The sequence below is a fragment of the Nematostella vectensis genome, chromosome 10 (assembly GCF_932526225.1).
Source record: "Nematostella vectensis chromosome 10, jaNemVect1.1, whole genome shotgun sequence".
Classification (NCBI taxonomy): Eukaryota; Metazoa; Cnidaria; class Anthozoa; order Actiniaria; family Edwardsiidae; genus Nematostella; species Nematostella vectensis.
The window spans coordinates 13,543,376-13,564,482 of NC_064043.1; the positions used below are offsets into that span (position 1 = coordinate 13,543,376).

The 21,107-nt window shown below is 46.0% G+C and overlaps 1 protein-coding gene and 1 long non-coding RNA gene across 2 annotated transcripts in view; one reads left to right on the plus strand and one right to left on the minus strand.

Moving 5' to 3' along the window:
* LOC116616136 overlaps positions 1-10,205 on the plus strand; it is a 17,563-nt gene extending 7,358 nt beyond the window's left edge. Inside the window, exon 2 of the long non-coding RNA XR_007313999.1 lies at positions 9,265-10,205. This is a non-coding gene — a long non-coding RNA (uncharacterized LOC116616136). The remainder of the gene's footprint in view (positions 1-9,264) is intronic.
* LOC5506770 (P protein) overlaps positions 2,627-21,107 on the minus strand; it is a 25,737-nt gene continuing 7,256 nt past the window's right edge. Inside the window, exons 9-26 of the mRNA XM_001627402.3 lie at positions 20,791-20,862; positions 20,403-20,468; positions 20,079-20,135; positions 19,633-19,713; positions 19,509-19,552; positions 10,053-10,135; positions 9,702-9,757; positions 9,303-9,382; positions 9,080-9,132; positions 8,830-8,971; positions 8,449-8,497; positions 8,277-8,382; positions 7,693-7,820; positions 7,481-7,540; positions 6,971-7,075; positions 5,004-5,097; positions 4,528-4,621; positions 2,627-3,080 (exon numbers count right to left, since the gene is read on the minus strand). Of these exons, the coding sequence (XP_001627452.2) occupies positions 2,990-3,080; positions 4,528-4,621; positions 5,004-5,097; positions 6,971-7,075; positions 7,481-7,540; positions 7,693-7,820; positions 8,277-8,382; positions 8,449-8,497; positions 8,830-8,971; positions 9,080-9,132; positions 9,303-9,382; positions 9,702-9,757; positions 10,053-10,135; positions 19,509-19,552; positions 19,633-19,713; positions 20,079-20,135; positions 20,403-20,468; positions 20,791-20,862 (1,461 nt within the window). The 3' untranslated portion in view covers positions 2,627-2,989. The remainder of the gene's footprint in view (positions 3,081-4,527; positions 4,622-5,003; positions 5,098-6,970; positions 7,076-7,480; positions 7,541-7,692; positions 7,821-8,276; positions 8,383-8,448; positions 8,498-8,829; positions 8,972-9,079; positions 9,133-9,302; positions 9,383-9,701; positions 9,758-10,052; positions 10,136-19,508; positions 19,553-19,632; positions 19,714-20,078; positions 20,136-20,402; positions 20,469-20,790; positions 20,863-21,107) is intronic.

Consider the following 21,107-nt stretch of genomic DNA (forward strand, 5'->3'; position numbering starts at 1 on the left):
GGTTGGGTTCTATGCTTATCTTGGGGTGCTGGGATTTGCTTTCTTGCTGCTGTGATATCATTCTTCTACAAGATTTATATTATGTAGGAGAAACCATTGCAGCTGTTCTGACGCAATATATATGAGATGGCGCTCAATCTAAGCTTCTTTCTTTGTCAGGCAGGACAGAAAATTCGACGCTCGCAGCAAGTCATGTATGTGTGGGTAGTACTTATTCTGCTAAATATATTCCGTTGGTTAAAATCCACGCAAAGACAGCAACGCGTGGGAGGTAAATCTACGAAGGGGTACTTATGCTAAGGATCTTATTTTTCGAGCAAAAGTGACCGGGCGTTTGGAGCTAGAGACGCCCTTAGAGACATTAGAAGCCTCTGTGTAACGTCGTTTCCGACTCGAGTTTGATTGTAAACCCACAAAAACCACAAAATTTGTAAATGAAGATTAGTCGGGACAACTCACTGAGTGCGGTTTAGCCAAGCAGGGAATTTATGTGATATCATTAATTACAAGCTAGGCCAACCACAGTTTTATAAATAGCGCTTTGTTATTGTAGCCGGATCCAAAGTACCCTATTTTTTTTTGCTATGTTCTTATCACGATTCGGTGGGCGCGATTTGTTACGCACTTGCAAATTAGATGATTATCACGAACCAGTCTAGAGAATTCTATTATAAGGAATTATTATTCAAATTGGGTTAGACTAAAAAACGGGTGCCCCTGGAGCCTGCTGGGCCCTCGACTCTGTTCATTTTACACGCCTTTTTTATGCATTCTATTCAAACGGTGATACACTTCGAATGTAGACCGATAGAAAAATTAAGCAACCGTTTGTGCATTTTATTCATCGCTGATTATTTGTCGGTATTGCAGATTATTGAAGGAGACTTGACGCCTCGTTTATCTAAACGATTATATGATTCGTTAGTGTTTTATTGACAAGTTGTCTATATGTAGCAGTTAGAAGGGGCTGACAAAATATTGTAATGGATGTTTTTCTTTTGTTTCAAAGAGTCAGCGGCTACCTGTAGGGTACACGGCCCTTACCCCCCCCCCTTCGATGATTCTGTACCCCCCGATGATTCTAAGAATGTTAATTATGCAGCGAAATCTTTGTCACAGATGACATTTGGTTCATGTTCATATCCATTTATAGGACGCAAGAGTGCTTGCTGTCTTATTTTGAGAACAGGAAATCCCCCTTACGGAATGCTTGCTACCTTCTTTTCATTTATATCTGTAATTACTATATGATACATTCGCGTACCCAGGATTGGCTAAAGGGGGTACGCACTCATAGGAATCTTACAGAAAAAGCAAAGAATTTAAAGATTCCTTAAGCCATTGACTCCTGGCTATTTTTTAGCTAAATGTACAAAAAAAAAAAAAAAAAGACTGAAAACAGATACCTCCCCCCATATTCTAAGTTTTATACAGCCTGTCAAAGTCAAACACCGCTGCACCTAGTTAGCGGTATCCTAGCTTTCCAACAGTGCTTTGCGGTCCCTACTTTTAATCCCTCGTCATTGTGCAGATGCGAGCACAAGTTGGTTGCTCGTATTTTTCATAAAAAAACAGCTATGAGCATATTGGGAGAGTGTCCTGGGACATCATGAAGTCTGTTGGGGCATAATTGAGTGCTGTGCTTCTGGATAAGGTAAAGGTTTGGCTTTGCCTGGATGAGAAAATAATTTTCTAATGAATCACCACAGCTCTTCTAAATACTGTCTTTTCTATTCTGGGTCTGATTTGTTTGGCTTTGGGGTGAAAAGACTTATAAAAAACATCTGACTTTGGGGAGAGGAGTGTTGACTGGCCCTTCCCTCGTGAATATTTCCCTGAATCTCCCAGAATGCTTTGCAATCCGTAATGGCATCCAAGTGGTTTTACAAGACTTCAAGTAGTGGACATTCTGTTTTGAGGCCGTCGAAATGTACCTGAAGAATCAGACTAAAGGTATCTATTTGTGTCTTGAGCTGTGTTTCTGATCTGTCTACCTTGTGTGGTTTTGTTAAGAGGGGTGATTCTGCTTTTCCTTCCTTGATCGATTTGAAATTTGTCAAAGAACCTGTGCTATGTAGTTGCTATCACCTTGGTTGGATGCATATCTTCAAGACCATTTATCCTTTAGACTGATGCCGAAGTATCTTCATCTTTTTGTGTTTATTATGCATTTATGATTTTTTTGGGTTGTGGGTACTTCTCAAAGGCCGTTTGATGGGTCAATGGCTTAATAAGAAACGACATTTTGGCCGACAACGGGGAGGGGGGGGGGGGGGAGTGCGCCCGCATTCACTATATCACAAATACGTCACAATACGCATTTTTGGCGCTCGCTAGATACCCTAGTGTTGCACGTGGTTGTTGCTCGCTGACTCTATAGCTGCCAATGGACAAAATAACACCCCAATCGTATCATCTTTTGGTCACCATCCTCGTTTGGGCCCAGGGTGCTGTAGTCTGCTAACCGGCTCTCATTCGGGGTTAGTCGGAAATGTTTTATTTTCCAATCCTGCCCAGTCTTCGCGCGCAACACAGGATTCCCAACATTCGACTAGCAGGCTAAGAGTGGTGCGACCAAGCGGAGCACCAGTCTTATTCGAGTAATCATAAGTACAGCAATATCAGATTTCGTCGGAATTTCTTTTTTTATTGTGATTTCATGTATGGTGGTAAAACTACAGCTCTGAAAATGTGTTCTTCTAATCTAAGCCCAGTCATACGTTTTAGTCATTCCTGGGCTTATTATCTGAATATCTGACTCATATTTGCCATAATAGTAAGTTCCTAGTATTAATATCTTCGCAAAATACAAATATCTATATAAATCTATCTACATATAACATGTAAGAATTGTCATTTGTTTGGATGAAAGGTGGATGTACCATCTGTTGTCCCATGAAAGAATAATTATTTGTTTGTATCAAAGGTGGATGTACTATCGGTTGTCCCATGTAAGAATAATCATTTGTTTGTATCACAGGTGGATGTACTATTTGTTGTCCCATTTTAGAACAGTGTGGCACGTCAGCAGGTAGCCCATGGCAACAAGCGTTGTGGCAATCATCATTGGGAAACCAATCCTAGAAGCGATAAAAAGATATGCCTTAGTAAATGTGAAATGCAAGGGTGGTAGAAAGGAATGTGTTGTAAGGAAGGGAGGGAAATAGGTGGGTCTTGTAAGGTACGTAGGTGTTGCAAGGAAGTTGGTAGGTAGGCAGGGCTGAATGAAGGATGGTGTTGTAAGGAAGTAGGTGGGTGTTGTAAGGTACGTAGGTGTTGTAAGGAAGTGTGGTAGGTAGGCAGGGCTGTATGAAGGATGGTTTTGTAAGGAAGGGAGGGAAGTAGAGTGGGTAATGTAAGGTACGTAGGTGTTGTAAGGAAGTTTTGTAGGTAGGCAGGGCTGAATGAAGGATGGTGTTGTAAGGAAGGGAAGTAGGATAAGGTACGTAGGTGTTGTAAGGAAGTGTGGTAGGTAGGCAGGGCTGTATGAAGGATGGTTTTGTAAGGAAGGGAGGGAAGTAGAGTGGGTAATGTAAGGTACGTAGGTGTTGTAAGGAAGTTTTGTAGGTAGGCAGGGCTGAATGAAGGATGGTGTTGTAAGGAAGGGAAGTAGGTGGGTGTTATAAGGTACGTAGGTGTTGTAAGGAAGTGTGGCAGGTAGGCAGGGCTGAATAAAGAATGTTGTTGTAAGGAAGGGAAGTAGGTGGGTGTTGTAAGGAAGTGTGGTAGGTAGGCAGGGCTGAATGAAGGATGGTGTTGTAAGGAAGGGAAGTAGGTGGGTGTTGTAAGGAAGTGTGGTAGGTAGGCAGGGCTGAATGAAGGATGGTTTTGTAAGGAGGGGAAGTAGGTAGGTGTTGTAAGGAAGTGTGGTAGGTAGGCAGGGCTGTATGAAGGATGGTTTTGTAAGGAAGGGAAGTAGGTGGGTGTTGTAAGGTACGTAGGTGTTGTAAGGAAGTTTGGTAGGTAGGCAGGGCTGAATGAAGGATGGTGTTGTAAGGAAGGGAAGTAGGTGGGTGTTATAAGGTACGTAGGTGTTGTAAGGAAGTGTGGTAGGTAGGCAGGGCTGTATGAAGGATGGTTTTGTAAGGAAGGGAGGGAAGTAGAGTGGGTAATGTAAGGTACGTAGGTGTTGTAAGGAAGTTTTGTAGGTAGGCAGGGCTGAATGAAGGATGGTGTTGTAAGGAAGGGAGGGAAGTAGGTGGGTGTTGTAAGGTACGTATGTGTTGTAAGGAAGTGTGGTAGGTAGGCAGGGCTGTATGAAGGATGGTTTTGTAAGGAAGGGAGGGAAGTTTGGTAGGTAGGCAGGGCTGTATGAAGGGTAGTGTTGTAAGGAAGGGAAGTAGGTGGGTGTTGTAAGGTACGTAGGTGTTGTAAGGAAGTGTGGTAGGTAGGCAGGGCTGTATGAAGGATGGTGTTGTAAGGAAGGGAGGGAAATAAGTGGGTTTTATTTAGATACACAGGAGGTAGGTAGGTACATTTTGGTAGAGTAGATAAGTCAACGTTTCCAAGTATCCTAAGAATTATTACCTGAAAAACTTGTTAAAGGTAAGCGGGTATCCATACTGCTCAGACAGACCGGCGCACACCACGTTTGCAGACGCACCAATCAGAGTTCCGTTACCTGAAATATCAGGATTAAAAAATGAATTGAGCAAACAGCTGTGCTCTCTGGATCCTAAAGGATGCCACGGTCCATTGTGTTATTATAATATTTAAAATGGAAAAACAGTTCAAAACGTTGGCATATTTTACGACTCTGTTTTAGTCTTTTACTTTAATCCTGAAAAATCCGAAAACATCGTATTATGGCAAATGGCGCGTTTTTGGACAATATACAGAGTATAAGACTTGGAATGACTTCAGCCACGGCATCCCTTGATCTAGTGCAATTTCCACTTCGGGTTGGTTCCCATAATTGTATAGTTGGTGCTGGCATTCATGTAATGAAGGGATGCCTTGAGGGTTACCGTAAGATACCTGTGCACAATGATGTTACAACTTACCACCCAAGCAGGCGCCCATGGCGAGCGCCCAAACAAGCGGCCTCAACGGTAGATCCAGGGACTTCTTATTATGCAGCTCCAATACCACTGGAATCTAATGAATGGGGAAATAAGGGCATAGCACTGTGACGATGTTGACGATAGGGAATGGGGGGAATAAAGGCATAGCACTGTGACGATGTTGACGATAGGGAATGGGGGAAATAAAGGCATAGCACTGAGACGATGTTGGCGATAGGGAATGGGGGAAATAAAGGCATAGCACTGTGTCGATGTTGACGATAGGGAATGGGGGAAATAAAGGCATAGCACTGTGACGATGTTGGCGATAGGGAATGGGGGGAAATAAAGGCATAGCACTGTGACGATGTTGACGATAGGGAATGGGGGAAATAAAGGCATAGCACTGTGACGATGTTGACGATAGGGAATGGGGGGGGGGGGGGGAATAAAGGCATAGCACTGTGTCGATGTTGACGATAGGGAATGGGGGAAATAAAGGCATAGCACTGTGACGATGTTGGCGATAGGGAATGGGGGGAAATAAAGGCATAGCACTGTGACTATGTTGACGATAAGGAATGGGGGGGGGGGGAGAATAAAGGCATAGCACTGTGACGATGTTGACGATAGGGAATGGGGGGGGGAATAAAGGCATAGCACTGTGACGATGTTGACGATAGGGAATGGGGGAAATAAAGGCATAGCACTGTGACGATGTTGACGATAGGGAATGGGGGGGGGGGGGAATAAAGGCATAGCACTGTGACGATGTTGACGATAGGGAATGGGGGGGGGGGTTAAAGGCATAGCACTGTGACGATGTTGACGATAGGGAATGGGGGAAATAAAGGCATAGCACTGTGACGATGTTGACGATAGGGAATGGGGGGGGGATAAAGGCATAACACTGTGTCGATATTGACGATAGGGAATGGGGGGGAATAAAGGCATAGCACTGTGTCGATGTTGACGATAGGGAATGGGGGAAATAAAGGCATAGCACTGTGACGATGTTGACGATAGGGAATGGGGGGAAATAAAGGCATAGCACTGTGACGATGTTGACGATAAGGAATGGGGGGGGGGAGAATAAAGGCATAGCACTGTGACGATGTTGACGATAGGGAAGGGGGGGGGAATAAAGGCATAGCACTGTGACGATGTTGACGATAGGGAATGGGGGAAATAAAGGCATAGCACTGTGACGATGTTGACGATAGGGAATGGGGGGGGGGATAAAGGCATAGCACTGTGACGATGTTGACGATAGGGAATGGGGGGGGGGGATAAAGGCATAGCACTGTGACGATGTTGACGATAGGGAATGGGGGAAATAAAGGTATAGCACTGAGACGATGTTGACGATAGGGAATGGGGGAAATAAAGGCATAGCACTGTGACGATGTTGACGATGGGGAATGTGGGGGGGGGGGGGAGGCATGGTGCTAAGGCGATGGTGACAATAGTGAATGAGTAAAATAAAGGCACGGTACTAAGGCGATGGTGAAGATAGTAGCGGTCTGATGATCAGGCAATGTCCCCTATAAGGACCGGTATGTGGAACATGGCTACAACCTGAGATCAGGTGCAACAAGAGTGGTGAAGCCGATTTATAATACTAAACGCTCGGGCAACTTCGTTACTGCGAAGTACGCATAGACCCCTGAATTTACTAAATTGCCATATTATCTATTGTCATGTATGTAAATTGTAATTTAAGTGTTCTGACCCTCGCTGTAATCTAGTTCACTTATGTTAACTACAATGGCGATGAAAAATATCTATCATCATCATTTAATTTTTTTTTGTCGTTTTCTGGTGTGACGGACGCAGTCATTTCTGTTTTTTTTTTATTTGATTGTTTTGTTTCGAATTTCCCACCCAGAAAGGTCACGTGATCTCTTAGCGCGAGTCCCCTATTAGTGCTAGAGTCGGTTGATTATTGCCCGAGACGGTATACTTACCATGGCAGTGGTAAACGGAATGTTATCAATGAACGAAGACGCTAACGCCGATATCCACAGAATCGCGATTATCGCTACTGTCAGACGAGACTCTTCGTCAACTTTCTACAATTAAAAAAGTTTTCATAGTCAAGTCTGGTAGAAGGAAACATTTTAAACCATCAGATAGGGAAAGGAGCTTGTACACAAATTTATCCCAAGCTCCTTCTCCCACGGTAGTATACGCCCTGGTAATACAGTATAATCCACTCATTCACCAAAATTGAGTCAAAGAGCCCACTTGAAATTCAGAGTAGTTTATTCTTCAATTCTGGGACGTAGATTTTGGAAGTCCCGAAGGTGTAGCTGGGGTTCACTGGACGCAAGAACGTCGGAGTTCGTTAGAGGCTTGAAAGGGACAAATATCTGGGGGATTTTTAAAACATGCTCCCCATGTCTCAATCCATAGTTACCCGCCAGAGTAGGTACTTGTAGGTACTCCTATCCCAGTACTGTGCAATCGGCTCTCACCTGAATAGCTTCCGCCGTAGCGTTACTAAGAAAATCCATCAGACCCAGCGAATTCAAGGCCTGCGTAAGAATCAGAGCCACACGTGTAAATCACATGCACAGTATGTGTATGAGTATGTGTCGAGGAATTCATACGTCGTAACCGTATCGCTTGATGGGTATCAGATACATTAAATAAAAACAAATCCAGATTTGGTAAACGCGTAATTCACCTTCATTAGAATAAAAAGTCCAGCAAAAAACACGAGAGTGGTCCACTCCACCATCTCCATCGTGTCTTCGATTCTATCGATGTCTGCCAGCAAGACCAGCGCGATTGCCCCCATGATCGCTATCCAGCCTGGATGAGAAAGAATAACACCTCAAAATACATTCATACAGGCCGTTGCAGTTTTACGATCGTTATCCTGTCTGGTTAAGTTCGAAGTGCGCGCCGTGGTCACCCAGACTTTTCGAGAAAGTTAGCCAATCAGGGCATCCGGAAAGTACTATTTGATTGAAAAAATTGTACTTGCAAAGCAAATAAATGCTTCATATGACATAAACCTAGCTTTGGAGAACCTTTTTTTAAAAAAAAAAAAAGACTGATTATTTATCTTATGGCCACAAATTCGCGCTTCGCCAATTCCACACGATGATTGCTTCCGTTTTCCTTTCTGTCTGTAGTCATACTCGCTGGAGTTCACTTGGTTATTATTTTGCGCAGAATTAGGCGATGCGCCATCTAGTTTGGCCGTTTGCGGGCAGGACAAGCGAATACCTGCAAGCAGGCTATCGACCTAACAGTGCTACTTACCTATGGTGAGGTCGATGCTCGCAAACGAATGAATAAAAAACAGTAAGATGACCACACAGATGATGGAGCCGCTCTTGAATAGCAAGGGCCAGTCCGTAATCTTGTACTGTACAAACGGTTACAAAGTCATCAAGCATAGTTTAGCTTAGTTCTAAATGAATGGGAGGGATACCTTATTTTCAAGCTCCTGGAGGTTTTCTTTGAAGGCTTCCTCTCGTACTCTGTAGATAAAACAAGATTTTTCGTGAAACTAGCTGTTTTAAAATATATTTAAATAGTTACTCTTTTAGACATCCCAATGTGAAGCGCGATACGATGGCGGATTTGCCACTGGTAAACTTTGATTAAATCTGAAAAGAGTAAGCAAATAACTAACCTCTGTTTTCTATCGTGTTATTTTCAATGTTCTGCGAACTCTCGGCAACAATTCCCAAACCGCATTCTGGTTTCCATTAATTACCATTACCTTACCATTTCAGTGCTGGCCAACGATTTAGCAGTTGGTCGACGAGAGTTCACAGAATATTAAAAACTTCAGTTAGGTTTATCTTACGCTTTTCGCTCCATATTTCTGATATTGTTTTCAAGCATGAGCGTTTTCTGCATCAGAAGAAGTTTCACCGTCTTCTCTTCCGCCGAAAAGAGCGGAACTCTCTCGGCCGTCCTCCGCCAGATCTCAGCTTCTCGTTTGAGCTCTAAACAGACAACTTTAGTCAGAATGCAATAGGAATAGGGGGCGCACGGGTCTAGCCAACCTAAGGGAAAACTAGAAAAAAAAAACACAAACTTCTTCAACAGCTCACCTGCGATCACCGGTGAGTAGACATTTTGTAGACGAATCGGAATGTACAACAATCTGGAAAACATTACATAACATGAGCCAACGTTTTCTAGTGGATGATACTTGACAGAAAAATTGCTGATTGGTTGACTTGCTGATTGCTTGATTTATTGATTAAGAGAATGCTTGATTTTGATCGAATCACAGGTGACCCAGTGACACATGAGGTCGTGACTCCATCATACCTTAAGAATCCGTAACCAAGAACAAGACACAGGACGATACCAAGGCTGATGTGCAGAGTGAACTCTGCAAAATCGATCCCCTGAACAGAAACATATAATAGTCATTACCTTTGAACATGGAGCAAGAAGGACTTAACAATAGTAGGCGCGTACACAGGGGGTGCACAAGTGGGTCATTTCTTATTAAGAAATCTTCAAATACTATGCTTTTCCCGTACGATACCTATGACTGCGCACCCCCTCAGCCAATACTGCGAACGCGTCTGAACTGTGCAGTCTTATGATGTTTACATCAAACGATGTAAAACACAGTTACTTGATAAGATCCGTGGCAGTGGGTGGGGCACTGAGGGCATGAGCCCCCCCAAAGGGCCACTTGGCTAATAAAACAGATCTTACCGCCTTTTTTATTTGACTGTTGGAGACAATGATGGCGTTTGGTGGATCACCAATAGCTGAAACATCAAGAGCAGCAGTCATGTGCAGTCAAGCTTGCCAATGCGAACACCCTCACAGCCGCAATTTAGTATCTTTAAAAGCGACACTCCGTCATTTTAGTCATCATTTTGGAATTCTGTTTCGCCTTGGATTGTCTTTAAATCCGTGATATTGTGTTGCGCATTAGGTGAGTGTTGACTGAAAATATTTGTCATACCTGAACCAGTTAAATAATGTGATGCCTGTAAGGTGATTGTGACTGTATACAGTTGTAACAACGCCCCTTGAAGATCACAAGCGTCGGAACCATACCTGTAGCAGTTCCTCCGATGTTGGAGAAGATCACCTCAGCTATCAGCACATACGTGGGGTCCAAATTTAAGACCTGACATAATCTGAGGAATTCAAATCAAATTATACATTTCTTATAGCAGTTTATTTATAGCTTGCCATTTGAAGAACACATATTGTAGTCCTCTTTATCTACATAAATACCCCCTCCCTGTCTAGTACCACCCCACCTACCAGACCATATACTTGTTCAACTGCCTACATAAATACCAAAAAACCCATTCACAAACCTGTCCATTTACATACCGAGCAACCTGCCCATCTACATACCCGTCAGCTAGCTGCATACAAACATACCCAGCAGCTACCTGCCTACATACCCATCCACAAACCTGCTAATTTACATACCCATCTACCTGCCCACCTACATACCCGTCAGCTACCTGCCTACATACATACCCATCATTCAGCTACCTTACCTACATACATACACACCTACATACTTACCAACTACCTGCCTAAATAAAAACCCATCAGCTACCTGCCAACATACATATCTACCAGCTACCTGCCTACAAACCTATTAGCTCCTGCTCACCTACATACCCATCAGCTACCTGCTCACCTATATGACCACCAGCTACCTGCCAACAAACCCATCAGCTACCTGCCTACATACATACCCACCTACATACTTACCAGCTACCTGCCAACATACATACCCGTTAGCTACCTGCTCACCTACATACCCACCAGCTACCTGCCAACATACATACCCACCTACATACTTACCAGCTACCTGCCAACATACATACCCATAAGCTATCTGCCTTCAAACCCACCAGCTACCTGCCTACATACATATTCACCAGCTACCTGCCTACATACATACCCATCAGTTACCTACCTACAAACCCACCAGCTACCTGCCTACATACATACCCACCAGCTACCTGCCTACATACAAACCCATCAGCTACCTGCCTTCAAACCCATCAGCTACCTGCCTACACACATACCCATCAGCTACCTGCCTACAAACCCACCAGCTACCAGCCTACATACAAACAAATCAGCTACCTGCCTACATACATACCCACCAGCTACCTGCCTACATACATACCCATCAGCTACCTGCCTACATACATATGCACAAGCTACCTGCCTACATACATACCCACCAGCTACCTGGCTACATACATACCCACCAGCTACCTGCCTACATACATACCCACCAGCTACCTGCCTACATACATATGCACCAGCTACCTGCCTACATACATACCCATCAGTTACCTGCCTACAAACCCACCAGCTACCTGCCTACATACATACCCACCAGCCACCGGCCTACATACAAACCCATCAGCTACCTGCCTACAAACCCACCAGCTACCTGCCTACATACATACCCACCAGCTACCTGCCTACACAAATACCCATCAGCTACCTGCCTATATACATACCCATCAGCTACCTGCCTACAAACCCACCAGCTGCCTGCCTACATACATACCCACCAGCTACCTGCCTACATACATACCCATCAGCTACCTGCCTACAAACCCACCAGCTACCTGCCTACATACATATTCACCAGCTACCTGCCTACATACATACTCACCAGCTAGCTGCCTACATACATACCCATCAGCTACCTGCCTACAAACCCACCAGCTACCTGCCTACATACATACCCACCAGCTACCTGCCTACAAACCCATCAGCTACCTGCCTACATACATACCCACCAGCTACCTGCCTACACACATACCCATCAGCTACCTGCCTACAAACCCACCAACTACCGGCCTACATACAAACCCATCAGCTACCTGCCTACATACATACCCACCAGCTACCTGCCTACGTACATACCCACCAGCCACCTGCCTACATACATACCGACCAGCTACCTGCCTACAAACCCACCAGCTACCGGTCTACATACAAACCCATCAGCTACCTGCCTACATACATACCCACCAGCTACCTGCCTACACACATACCCATCAGCTACCTGCCTACAAACCCACCAGCTGCCGGCCTACATACAAACCCCTCAGCTACCTGCCTACATACATACCCACCAGCTACCTGCCTACATACATACCCATCAGCTACCTGCCTACAAACCCACCAGCTACCTGCCTACATACATACCCACCAGCTACCTGCCTACATACAAACCCACCAGATACCTGCCAACATACATATGCACCAGCTACCTGCCAACATACATACCCATCAGCTACCTGCCTACATACATACCCATCAGCTACCTGCATACAAACCCACCAGCTACCTGCCTACATACATACCCACCAGCTACCTGCCTACATACATACCCATCAGATACCAGCCTACAAACCCACCAGCTACCTGACTACATACATACCCACATAGCTACCTGCCTACATACATACCCATCAGTTACCTGCCTACAAACCCACCAGCTACCTGCCTACATACATACCCACCAGCTACCGGCCTACATACAAACCCATCGGCTACCTGCCTTCAAACCCATCAGCTACCTGCCTACATACATACCCACCAGCTACCTGCCTACACAAATACCCATCAGCTACCTGCCTACATACATAACCATCAGGTACCTGCCTACAAACCCACCAGCTACCTGCCTACATACATACCCACCAGCTACCTGCCTACATACATACCCATCAGCTACCTGCCTACAAACCCACCAGCTACCTGCCTACATACATACCCACCAGCTACCTGCCTACATACATACCCATCAGCTACCTGCCTACAAACCCACCAGCTACCTGCCTACATACATACCCACCAGCTACCGGCCTACATACAAACCCATCAGCTACCTGCCTACATACATACCCACCAGCTACCTGCCTACATAAATACCCATCAGCTACCTGCCTACATACATACCCATCAGCTACCTGCCTACAAACCCACCAGCTACCTGCCTACATACATACCCACCAGCTACCTGCCTACATACATACCCATCAGCTACCTGCCTTCAAACCCATCAGCTACCTGCCTACATACATACCCACCAGCTACCTGCCTACACACATACCCATCAGCTACCTGCCTACAAACCCACCAGCAACCGGCCTACATACAAACCCATCAGCTACCTGCCTACATACATACCCACCAGCTACCTGCCTACATACATACCCACCAGCCACCTGCCTACATACATACCCATCAGCTACCTGACTACAAACCCACCAGCTACCGGCCTACATACAAACCCATCAGCTACCTGCCTACATACATACCCACCAGCTACCTGCCTACACACATACCCATCAGATACATGCCTACAAACCCACCAGCTACCTGCCTACATACATACCCACCAGCTACCGGCCTACATACATACCCAACAGCTACATGCCTACATACATACCCATCAGCTACCTGCCAACATACATATGCACAAGCTACCTGCCAACATACATATGCACAAGCTACCTGCCTACATACATACCCACCAGTTACCTGCCTACAAACCCACCAGCTACCTGCCTACATACATACCCACCAGCTACCTGCCTACATACATACCCACCAGCTACATGCCTACATACATACCCATCAGCTACCTGCCTACAAACCCACCAGCTACCTGCCAACATACATATGCACAAGCTACCTGCCTACCTACATACCCACCAGCTACCTGGCTACATACATACCCACCAGCTACCTGCCTACATACATATGCACCAGCTACCTGCCTACATACATACCCATCAGCTTCCTGCCTACAAACCCACCAGCTACCTGCCTACATACAAACCCATCAGCTACCTGCCTTCAAACCCATCAGCTACCTGCCAACAAACCCACCAGCTACCTGCCTACATACAAACCCACATAGCTACCTGCCTACATACATACCCATCAGTTACCTGCCTACAAACCCACCAGCTACCTGCCTACATACATACCCACCAGCTACCGGCCTACATACAAACCCATCGGCTACCTGCCTTCAAACCCATCAGCTACCTGCCTACATACATACATACCCACCAGCTACCTGCCTACACAAATACCCATCAGCTACCTGCCTACATACATAACCATCAGGTACCTGCCTACAAACCCACCAGCTACCTGCCTACATACATACCCACAAGCTACCTGCCTACATACATACCCATCAGCTACCTGCCTACAAACCCACCAGCTACCTGCCTACATACATACCCACCAACTACCTGCCTACATACATACCCATCAGCTACCTGCCTACAAACGCACCAGCTACCTGCCTACATACATACCCACCAGCTACCGGCCTACATACAAACCCATCAGCTACCTGCCTACATACATACCCACCAGCTACCTGCCTACACAAATACCCATCAGCTACCTGCCTACATACATACCCATCAGCTACCTGCCTTCAAACCCATCAGCTACCTGCCTACATACATACCCACCAGCTACCTGCCTACACACATACCCATCAGCTACCTGCCTACAAACCCACCAGCAACCGGCCTACATACAAACCCATCAGCTACCTGCCTACATACATACCCACCAGCTACCTGCCTACATACATACCCACCAGCCACCTGCCTACATACATACCCACCAGCTACCTGACTACAAACCCACCAGCTACCGGCCTACATACAAACCCATCAGCTACCTGCCTACATACATACCCACCAGCTACCTGCCTACACACATACCCATCAGATACATGCCTACAAACCCACCAGCTACCTGCCAACATACATATGCACCAGCTACCTGCCTACATACATACCCATCAGCTACCGGCCTACATACAAACCCATCAGCTACCTGCCTACAAACATACCCACCAGCTACCTGCCTACACACATACCCCTCAGCTACCTGCCTACATACATATTCACCAGCTACCTGCCTACATACATACTCACCAGCTAGCTGCCTACATACATACCCATCAGCTACCTGCCTACAAACCCACCAGCTACCTGCCTACATACATACCCACATAGCTACCTGCCTACATACATACCCATCAGTTACCTGCCTACAAACCCACCAGCTACCTGCCTACATACATACCCACCAGCCACCGGCCTACATACAAACCCATCAGCTACCTGCCTACAAACCCACCAGCTACCTGCCTACATACATACCCACCAGCTACCTGCCTACACAAATACCCATCAGCTACCTGCCTATATACATACCCATCAGCTACCTGCCTACAAACCCACCAGCTGCCTGCCTACATACATACCCACCAGCTACCTGCCTACATACATACCCATCAGCTACCTGCCTACAAACCCACCAGCTACCTGCCTACATACATATTCACCAGCTACCTGCCTACATACATACTCACCAGCTAGCTGCCTACATACATACCCATCAGCTACCTGCCTACAAACCCACCAGCTACCTGCCTACATACATACCCACCAGCTACCTGCCTACAAACCCATCAGCTACCTGCCTACATACATACCCACCAGCTACCTGCCTACACACATACCCATCAGCTACCTGCCTACAAACCCACCAACTACCGGCCTACATACAAACCCATCAGCTACCTGCCTACATACATACCCACCAGCTACCTGCCTACGTACATACCCACCAGCCACCTGCCTACAAACATACCGACCAGCTACCTGCCTACAAACCCACCAGCTACCGGTCTACATACAAACCCATCAGCTACCTGCCTACATACATACCCACCAGCTACCTGCCTACACACATACCCATCAGCTACCTGCCTACAAACCCACCAGCTGCCGGCCTACATACAAACCCCTCAGCTACCTGCCTACATACATACCCACCAGCTACCTGCCTACATACATACCCATCAGCTACCTGCCTACAAACCCACCAGCTACCTGCCTACATACATACCCACCAGCTACCTGCCTACATACAAACCCACCAGATACCTGCCAACATACATATGCACCAGCTACCTGCCAACATACATACCCATCAGCTACCTGCCTACATACATACCCATCAGCTACCTGCATACAAACCCACCAGCTACCTGCCTACATACATACCCACCAGCTACCTGCCTACATACATACCCATCAGATACCAGCCTACAAACCCACCAGCTACCTGACTACATACATACCCACATAGCTACCTGCCTACATACATACCCATCAGTTACCTGCCTACAAACCCACCAGCTACCTGCCTACATACATACCCACCAGCTACCGGCTTACATACAAACCCATCGGCTACCTGCCTTCAAACCCATCAGCTACCTGCCTACATACATACCCACCAGCTACCTGCCTACACAAATACCCATCAGCTACCTGCCTACATACATAACCATCAGGTACCTGCCTACAAACCCACCAGCTACCTGCCTACATACATACCCACCAGCTACCTGCCTACATACATACCCATCAGCTACCTGCCTACAAACCCACCAGCTACCTGCCTACATACATACCCACCAGCTACCTGCCTACATACATACCCATCAGCTACCTGCCTACAAACCCACCAGCTACCTGCCTACATACATACACACCAGCTACCGGCCTACATACAAACCCATCAGCTACCTGCCTACATACATACCCACCAGCTACCTGCCTACATAAATACCCATCAGCTACCTGCCTACATACATACCCATCAGCTACCTGCCTACAAACCCACCAGCTACCTGCCTACATACATACCCACCAGCTACCTGCCTACATACATACCCATCAGCTACCTGCCTTCAAACCCATCAGCTACCTGCCTACATACATACCCACCAGCTACCTGCCTACACACATACCCATCAGCTACCTGCCTACAAACCCACCAGCAACCGGCCTACATACAAACCCATCAGCTACCTGCCTACATACATACCCACCAGCTACCTGCCTACATACATACCCACCAGCCACCTGCCTACATACATACCCATCAGCTACCTGACTACAAACCCACCAGCTACCGGCCTACATACAAACCCATCAGCTACCTGCCTACATACATACCCACCAGCTACCTGCCTACACACATACCCATCAGATACATGCCTACAAACCCACCAGCTACCTGCCTACATACATATGCACAAGCTACCTGCCTACCTACATACCCACCAGCTACATGCCTACATACATACCCATCAGCTACCTGCCAACATACATATGCACAAGCTACCTGCCAACATACATATGCACAAGCTACCTGCCTACATACATACCCACCAGTTACCTGCCTACAAACCCACCAGCTACCTGCCTACATACATACCCACCAGCTACCTGCCTACATACATACCCACCAGCTACATGCCTACATACATACCCATCAGCTACCTGCCTACAAACCCACCAGCTACCTGCCAACATACATATGCACAAGCTACCTGCCTACCTACATACCCACCAGCTACCTGGCTACATACATACCCACCAGCTACCTGCCTACATACATACGCACCAGCTACCTGCCTACATACATACCCATCAGCTTCCTGCCTACAAACCCACCAGCTACCTGCCTACATACAAACCCATCAGCTACCTGCCTTCAAACCCATCAGCTACCTGCCAACAAACCCACCAGCTACCTGCCTACATACAAACCCACATAGCTACCTGCCTACATACATACCCATCAGTTACCTGCCTACAAACCCACCAGCTACCTGCCTACATACATACCCACCAGCTACCGGCCTACATACAAACCCATCGGCTACCTGCTTTCAAACCCATCAGCTACCTGCCTACATACATACATACCCACCAGCTACCTGCCTACACAAATACCCATCAGCTACCTGCCTACATACATAACCATCAGGTACCTGCCTACAAACCCACCAGCTACCTGCCTACATACATACCCACAAGCTACCTGCCTACATACATACCCATCAGCTACCTGCCTACAAACCCACCAGCTACCTGCCTACATACATACCCACCAACTACCTGCCTACATACATACCCATCAGCTACCTGCCTACAAACGCACCAGCTACCTGCCTACATACATACCCACCAGCTACCGGCCTACATACAAACCCATCAGCTACCTGCCTACATACATACCCACCAGCTACCTGCCTACACAAATACCCATCAGCTACCTGCCTACATACATACCCATCAGCTACCTGCCTACAAACCCACCAGCTACCTGCCTACATACATACCCACCAGCTACCTGCCTACATACATACCCATCAGCTACCTGCCTTCAAACCCATCAGCTACCTGCCTACATACATACCCACCAGCTACCTGCCTACACACATACCCATCAGCTACCTGCCTACAAACCCACCAGCAACCGGCCTACATACAAACCCATCAGCTACCTGCCTACATACATACCCACCAGCTACCTGCCTACATACATACCCACCAGCCACCTGCCTACATACATACCCACCAGCTACCTGACTACAAACCCACCAGCTACCGGCCTACATACAAACCCATCAGCTACCTGCCTACATACATACCCACCAGCTACCTGCCTACACACATACCCATCAGATACATGCCTACAAACCCACCAGCTACCTGCCAACATACATATGCACCAGCTACCTGCCTACATACATACCCATCAGCTACCGGCCTACATACAAACCCATCAGCTACCTGCCTACAAACATACCCACCAGCTACCTGCCTACACACATACCCCTCAGCTACCTGCCTACATACATACCCACCAGTCACCTGCCTACATACATACCTACCAGCTATGTACCTGCCTACAAACCCACCAGCTACCGGCCTACATACAAACCCATCAGCTACCTGCCTACATACATACCCACCAGCTACCTGCCTACACACATACCAATCAGCTACCTGCCTACAAACCCACCAGCTACCTGCCAACATACATATGCACCAGCTACCTGCCAACATACATATGCACCAGCCACCTGCCAACAAACATATGCACCAGCTACCTGCCAACATAGATATGCACCAGCTACCTGCCAACATACATATGCACCAGCTACCTGCCTACATACATACCCATCAGCTACCTGCCTACAAACCCACCAGCTACCTGCCAACATGCATATGCACCAGCTACCTGCCAACATACATACCCATCAGCTACCTGCCTACAAACCCACCAGCTACCTGCCAACATACATATGCACCAGCTACCTGCCAACATACATATGCACCAGCTACCTGCCAACATACATATACACCAGCTACCTGCCTACATACATACCCATCAGCTACCTGCCTTCAAACCCACCAGTTACCTGCCTACATACATTCCCACACATAACCGGCCCACCTACAAACCCGGCTACCAGCCTGCTTAGCCAATAAAAACCTAACTACACAGACACCTTACCTACCTATATACTTACCTGTCCACCTAGATAAACAAGTACCCATCTACAGTCAAGGTAACTAAGATATACAAGAACACACCTCCCTTACAACTTACTTTATTGTGATCGGTGTAAACAGCAGAATTGTTGTGACATTGTCCTAAAAAATAAAATAGGAAAGTTTTAGCTGTGCAAAAAAAGTTTGTTTGTGCTGTTGAAATTCAAATAAAGAGAAATTACCAAAAACGCGGAGATAATCGCTGTTGCAAAGCAGAGGATAGTGACAAGAAGCCAAACTCTGCCTCGAGATATCTTGTACGCCTAAAGGAGGATTCCAAACAAGACGAAAAAATGCACTTTAGATGGACTACAATAGGAAAGTTTAAAGAAAGGAATATAACATATACTTCGGGCAGGGCTGGGCTCTCGTTAAGAAATGGTGTTTAGATCGCATCGAGCATGGGGAAAAATACCTCTTGATGAATCTTCTTATTGAGAAAATTGAGGGATTTCCTGTGATAGGCCCTGTTTCACAACCCAAAAGACCTGAACCTCGAGCCCAGAATGTTTAAACATGTGGAGGCTGTACCATTGAGCTACTGCGATATGACTCTACGGGAGAATAAGATCTCTCTGTAGTACAGACCCTTGCTTACAATGATTGTTTTATTACATGCACTCCTCACCTTGAGAGCTACAAAATCAAAGAAACCAGTTTTGGAAAACACAGCAACAAGAATCATCTGAAAAAAAAAGGCAGGCGCGGTTTGTGATGACCTTAGACATTGGCAAGGATTATTCGGTATGCCATGAAGATACCTTTACGGTTATACATACACTTAGGTTCGTAGTTCCTTTAAGATACATACTTTAAACGAACCACCAAAAATATTCTATACTGAAACTCGATAAAATAAGGTGCTATTTTTCTAAAATAACAAATCCACGAAAATTGATGCAATTTTTCCAAGAATACAGAACTGGGAGTATCGGAGAGACCCTTGACTCACCATGCCGAATAACAAGCTGAGAGTATCCCATTCAATCCAGGTCAGAATTACTTCGAGTGAAGGTCTCTGAAAAAACAAAGGGGAAAAAGATGGCAATCCGGCAAATCAACATGTAACATCTCAAATTTTGTTTTCAATTTTATATCGTCATTTGATCGTAGAAACGATCATAAAAAGTTAGATTAACTGGAAACTACGTTTTTAACGTGATGATTTATAGTATTTTATACTCTTTGCATCAAGGCAAGATAACTTATAAACAGCTTTGTAAGTAACGCCTTTTTAATCCTGTATTATCACTAGTAAACAGCTATTTGAGTCACGCCTTTCTGAATTATCAATAGTAAACAGCTTTGTAAGTCATGCCTTCTTAATCCTGTCTTCTTACCATGTTCAACATTGACAGTGTAGCGAGCGCGAGTAGAGCCCCAAACATCGCCGCAGTTGCACGATGTACAAGCTACGGATTAACCAAAAAAAAAAAAAAATATATATATATATATATATATATATATATATATATATATATATATATATATAGTGTTGGTTTGAGAAAAAATACAAACTACATAGGTTTCCCTACAGGTCTGTTTCGTGGTTGCCCACTCATCAGGAAATCCCCTGATGAGTGGGCAACCACGAAACAGACCTGTAGGGAAACCTATGTAGTTTGTATTTTTTCTCAAACCAACACTATACACCGCT